This window comes from Schistocerca americana, chromosome 5 (genome assembly GCF_021461395.2).
Source record: "Schistocerca americana isolate TAMUIC-IGC-003095 chromosome 5, iqSchAmer2.1, whole genome shotgun sequence".
Lineage (NCBI taxonomy): Eukaryota > Metazoa > Arthropoda > Insecta > Orthoptera > Acrididae > Schistocerca > Schistocerca americana.
In genome coordinates this window covers 486,404,949-486,410,749 of record NC_060123.1, presented here as the reverse complement: position 1 = coordinate 486,410,749, position 5,801 = coordinate 486,404,949, and the positions used below count along the sequence as shown (strand labels likewise).

Below are 5,801 nucleotides of genomic sequence, written 5' to 3'. Positions count from 1 at the left end.
AAGTATTGGATGCCATAGGAAAAGCGGAAACTAGTAAAACACCAGAATCGTAGGGGTTACCTTTGGAATTTTGTAGGATTTTCGGAGGCTAATGGTACTCTTTTGGACAACTGTATGTCAAGAGCTCAGGACACCAGATATGCAACTTCTGGCTGCCTTTATGGCTGGTGTTATAAACCTGTTCCATAAACCTTGTGAAGGATCATATGTTATGGACTACTAACCGACACATATTGGTGACTCGAACTGGTGTACAATGTCTCACGTCCTATCGACGTATCAGGCATCGATGCGTGGGACACATGATATCCGCACCGCCCTCCGTCGCTATTGGAGGACACGAGGATTCTAATAACGACACAGATTTCCCAGCAGCAAAGTAACACGTGATGTGATGAAGTTCATCTCCATACAAAATTACTGACGGCCTTTGGTATACATTAAATCTTGTCTTCAGAATGTGTTTTTCACTCTGCAGCGTAGTGTGCGCTCATATGAAACTTCCTGGCAGATTAAAACTGTGTGCCGGACCGAGACTCGAACTCGGGACCTATGCCTTTCGCGGGCAAGTACTCTACCAACTGAGCTACCCAATCACGACTCACGCCCCGTCCTCACAGCCTCACTTCTACCAGGCCCGAGTTCGACTCTCGGTCCGGCACACAGTTTTAATCTGTCAGGAAGTTTCAAATCTTGTCTTAGTACAAAGACTGTTTTCTTCATAATACAAAAACAATGATATGCGAAAAATTTTTCCGGTTAGGTTCACAGGGCGTAGAGGGAGATGGAGTTGCGGATACTCACGCGGTGCCTGGGGACGGCGGGCATGGAGGACGTCCTGGCCCTGTAGGGCCCGGCACCGCCGCCGCCCCCGTGGTGCTGCTGCTGGAAGTGGGCCGGGCTGCCGCCCCCGGAGGAGCAGGGCCGCGGGCTGACGGGCCGCGAGGAGACGGGCGTGGTGGCGCCGGGCGACGGGCACAGCGCGGGCGGCCCGTGGCGAGAGCCCATGGGCGGCGGAGAGTCGGCGCGCAGGAAGCGCGCCAGGTTGGGGTGCAGCGTGCTGGGCGGCGCGGGCGGCGGCGAGCGCGGCGGCGACGAGTCGGGCGTCGGGGTCGGCGTCAGCAGCCGCGACAGCGACAGCTCGGGCGGAGGCCGCGCCACCGCGATCGAGCACGCCCGCCGGCGCGGGGGCGGCGCGGGCGGCGACACGGCGGGCGCGTGGTGGCCAGAGTACTCGCCGGCGCGCTGGTAGCGCGGCGACAGGTCGGCCGCGCGGTGGAACGACCGCCGCCGCTGGTGCTGGAATTGCGCCTGCGACTGCGGCGGCGGGGGCGGCGGCTGCCGCCTCCGCGCTCCCGTGCTTCCGCCGCCTCCACCGCCGCCTCCGCCTCCGCCGCCGCCTCCGCCACTGCTGTCGCTGCTGCTACTCCGGCAGCCCGCGGAGGAAGCGCCGAAGCCCGCCGAGGCCTGGCCCCGGCGGCTGGGCCGCGGGATGAGCTTGTCCTGCATCGCGTCCTCGTCGTCGTCGTCGTCGTCCTCGGAGATGCCCGCGAACAGGTCGCGGACTCTGTCCGGAGGGAGCCGCGCGCCGGCCGCCGTCATGCCGCCTGCTCTGCCGCTGGCGCCTGTCTCGCGCGGGCCCGCATCCCGCGCCTCACTGCCGCCCGGCCGGCCGTGCCCGCGCCTCGCGGCCCTCGGCGCATGCGCGCAGCCCGGGCGCAGCCACCTGCTGACATTCGCGCCGCTGCGGCCACCTGATGACCCTCGTCCTTCACCTGGGTCGTCAGCCCACAGCCCCACTCACCGAACTCCTCACTCTACTATGCGCCAATCGAACTATTATTATTTATTTTTTCTAAAAGAATATTACAATTTTTCTCAACTACGTAAAATTTCGATTGACTTCTTCTGAAGTGACATTTATTTTCTCTTTTCTTTATTTCCTACCATTTACAAATAACCAACCTAGCTACTAAGACAGTTCGTGTTTTCATATTATTAAATTATACTGAGCCGTGGTAAAAGTTGCTGTTTTGAAGAGCGCGTCGCAGCGCGTAGTGTGAAGCAGTCGCCCTCCGTTTCTGGCGGTGGCGCCGCTGTGCCAATCGCAGCTTTGGTGTGGTAGGAAAGGGGAAAGGTGGCCTGTTCACGTGCATTTAAGGGGCGCTGTGAGTTCGCCAGTCGGTCAGTCTGGGTCAGTCTCTCGTTCCCAGCTTTATATTCTGTCTCTCGTCCACATTTGTCAAGCAGTTAGTGTCTTTCGGAGTGCTAGTATGTCTGTTGTTTGGATCAACCTCTAAAGCCGGCAAAATGAGAGTCTTTTCACTCCGCCAATAAGAGAACTCAGCGAGTGTTGGACCGGTCGGGGCTTAGTTCCAGCTTGTGAGTCTGCGCGTTAGGCCGCCAGTCTGCTCGACTTTGCTCAGGCAATGGTCGTTGGCGGTTGGATCAAGCGGTTGGTAGGTCGCGCACTGCGACACAAGATGACTTGTCCGTCTTGAGCGTCGGCGCATGTGAGGTCGCCACGCGAGTCCAGTGGGCCGCAGCGTATAGCGAGGGGTAGTGGCTTCGCGGTCGACACGAGAGCAACAGGAGTGAACCCACGACGTCAGGCTGGCCGGTGCGAGCTGCAACGCCGTGAGACGGGAGATCGGCTCGCCTTCCTGCGTCCGTTGAAGCGTCTGGCAGTGGACGGTTCGGGAGATCGATTTGGGGGTGCTGCGCCAGGTCTTCTCGAGAAATAGCAGATTATTAGAAGTTAAGTGATTCGTGATATCTTGTTTGATTTACTCTTGTTAAATTATACTTGTTTTCTTGGTGAGGTCACCAGCCGTTTTGCTTTGGGGTCGTCCCACCATTTATCTCCGTTTGCCCAACCGCGGGAAGGTGGTTGTTTAAAAATTGGGTGGTCTGTTTTTTCCTTGTGGAGTAGGGGCGGGTTAGAGCAACCTGCGGTTTGAGTTGTTCGGTAATCTCCCTATCTATTTACCGTACGTTAGTAGCTGCCTCTGTCATGCTTGTCGGACTTGGTGTGTTTTAGAATTTATTGCTTGGAGTGTAACGGCCTAATACCTGAAATATGTTTTGATCTTTGGAAACTTTGATATTATTGTCTATGATCTTTAGAGGCGGTATGTGTGTACCGCAGAGCATCTTAACTATTGTTTGGCCAACCTTGTAGAATTTTATTTAATATAGCATTTCATGGGCTTTTATTTAAATGATCATTTTAGTATATAAAGTTGCCACCCTTTCACCGTAAGACTTTTCTTAGAAGTTAAAATCAAGTTGCACCTTCGGTGGCAAAGTTAATATTTTAATTGTTAGTGTTTTGCACCATTTCCATCCCTCCTACGGGGGTGCTTGTGTAAATTGTTAAAACCCTTAGTTTAAAGTTATCTGGTGTGTTGCAGATTTGCATCAGTGTAGTCTTTCAGTGGCTGTTGTGAGCGGCCGTAACTACGGCCGTGTCAAAAGGCAGCGGCAACGTCCTCTGCCCGAAAGCTCATACAGTAAAAACTTGTTTCTTTCTGCCTCTGAATAAATTGTAACTTTGATATTTAGAGGGCGCTTTCTGATTATAATTTTGATTCTGTTTTTTTTAATGCTTTTAGTCACTATTAAAGTGAATGAAATTCCCATTTGTTAAAAGGAATTTGGTTATGATTTCATCAGTTACTCCCTGGCAGCTACTTCCATGCTGACATAGTGCGATTAAATGTGTTAATGTTCTTGATGAATCGTTAGTAAATAAAATAAATTCTTAAGAATATTCTTTGAAAATAAATCACGGTTGATATACATGTGGTATGGTCAGGAATTCCTGCTATGGGCTTCTAGTACTTGTAGAGGTGAGTACATAATATATTAAGTAGGAAACGATGATTGGAGACATACCGTTCCCTTTATATGACGATTTCAATTCTGGAAAATACAATGCTGAGGGAAAAAGAAAAGTCTCAGCATTGCTTGTCCATATCTGCAATAGGGTAGACAGGATGATATGTACTACGTCAGGCGGGTCTGTGGGGTCGTATTCAAAATTCAATGTGCAAGACTTCTGTTGAGACAGAGGAAGATCTTATGGTCTGAGTTCTGGCCGCTCCACTAGAAACTGAAGTGACACCAGGTGGGATGGAGAGTGTGTACCAGAATATGTTTCGTAGGTACAATGTTAGTAACAACGTTTCTAGTAGCCACATCGTACATTGTAGTGCATCAGTACTGTTCTGTACGTACAATATGCTGGGTTACGTTTTGTTTTAGAATAATGTAAGCACATAATTTTCAAGTGCTAATACAAACAAATTTGCTTAAGGGATAAATAGACGTTCCTTTATGTTTCTTTTCCGATGGGTACCTAATAATTGTACTGCATCACGCCTAATTCAGTTCCTCAAGCAGAAGTGGATAAGTTAACCACATGATCTGAAACCGTCGTAGAACTGAAACGGCACATTTCCGGACATAAATTTGGAATTTTGTGGTAAGTTCTTATGGGACCAAACAGCTGAGGTCATCGGTCCCCAAGCTTACACACTGGTTAATCTAACTTACACTAAGAACAACACCTGCCCGAGGCAGGACTCGAACCTCCGACGGGGGAAGCCGTTTCCAGAAATAAATTCCCATTCAGCATATAGTGTATTCACTCCCGTTCACACGTCCTAGAAGTTTGTAACGGGAATATACGAATACCATATATACATAACATAAAGACAATTCCTCGAACAGATACTCAAAGACACAACTTCAAAAGTTAAATTCCTTGAACTGACACAGTGGTTCGGCATGTCGATGCGGTCTTGCAGATTCTCTTCGGTCTGGTCTCAGACATGGACGGAACTACAAGAGAAAAATATCGGAAGAATACATCTGGCACAAGGAAGAGGAAGAGTTGATGTGACGATATTTCAATAATTTCTGAGAACAAAAGAGATGCAAAGACAATAATAATAGAAGCACTTAACGAAAATGCCGCTGAAACCGGATTACAAATATTGTATGAAAAAGCGGAATACATTGAACATAGACAAAGAAGACATAATTATATACAATCGCAACACGGAAACACCAAAATAATTGATAAATTGAAGTATCTACGAGACTGGATGCAAACCAATGGACTAGGTATCACTACAAGTAAAGAAACATCGACTAAAACGGATTACCATACAAACTCACCCAAAATCATTATAATAAAAGATCAATATTGTTCCAGGCAAACCACAATGCAACAGTAATTTAAACTGGAAGCACTATACATATCTGAATGCCTAAGAAGGAAAAGATTGCACTATCGTCTTAAGTCCTAAACGGCCTATAGCTGGCCGAATTCTGTAATAACACTGAAAAAAAAATCAAGCGTGTCTCACTTCTCATTATTTTAAAAACTGAATGCTATTGGAACTCGAACTACTTATAAACTTAAAACTGGTTATGAAATGAAAATGCATCTGTGAGGGTGCTGTCCGTGTGGAGAATAGGGTAGGCGCTCGATCTATCTGAGTTTGACCAAGGGCAGATTCTGATGGCTCGGAGGCTCAGCTCTAGCATTTCGGAGACTGGGCGACTTGTCGGGCGTTAGAGGAGTGCTGTGGTGAGTGTCTTCAACACTTGGCGAAACCTAGGTGAAACCACGCGCAGACGTCATTGGGTTGGGCGGCCACATCTCATTACTCATGTCGGACGCCGTAGGCTAGGCAGATTGGTAAAACAGGACAGGCGGTGAACTGTGGCGCAACTAACATCAGATTCTAGTGCTGGGGAGAGCACAAATGTGCCTGAACACAACATGACCC

The 5,801-nt window shown here is 49.3% G+C and overlaps 1 protein-coding gene across 1 annotated transcript; it reads right to left on the bottom strand.

Moving 5' to 3' along the window:
* Positions 1-765: 765 nt before the first annotated feature.
* Positions 766-1,602, bottom strand: LOC124616463 (wiskott-Aldrich syndrome protein homolog 1-like). Its single transcript, XM_047144771.1, has one exon. The coding sequence runs from the start codon at positions 1,600-1,602 to the stop codon at positions 766-768; it is 837 nt and encodes a 278-aa protein (XP_047000727.1).
* Positions 1,603-5,801: the final 4,199 nt, after the last annotated feature.

What these genes read in the sequence shown, in the direction of transcription:
- LOC124616463 (XM_047144771.1), bottom strand. Translation starts at nt 1,602, where the DNA reads ATGACGGCGGCCGGCGCGCGGCTCCCTCCGGACAGAGTCCGCGACCTG.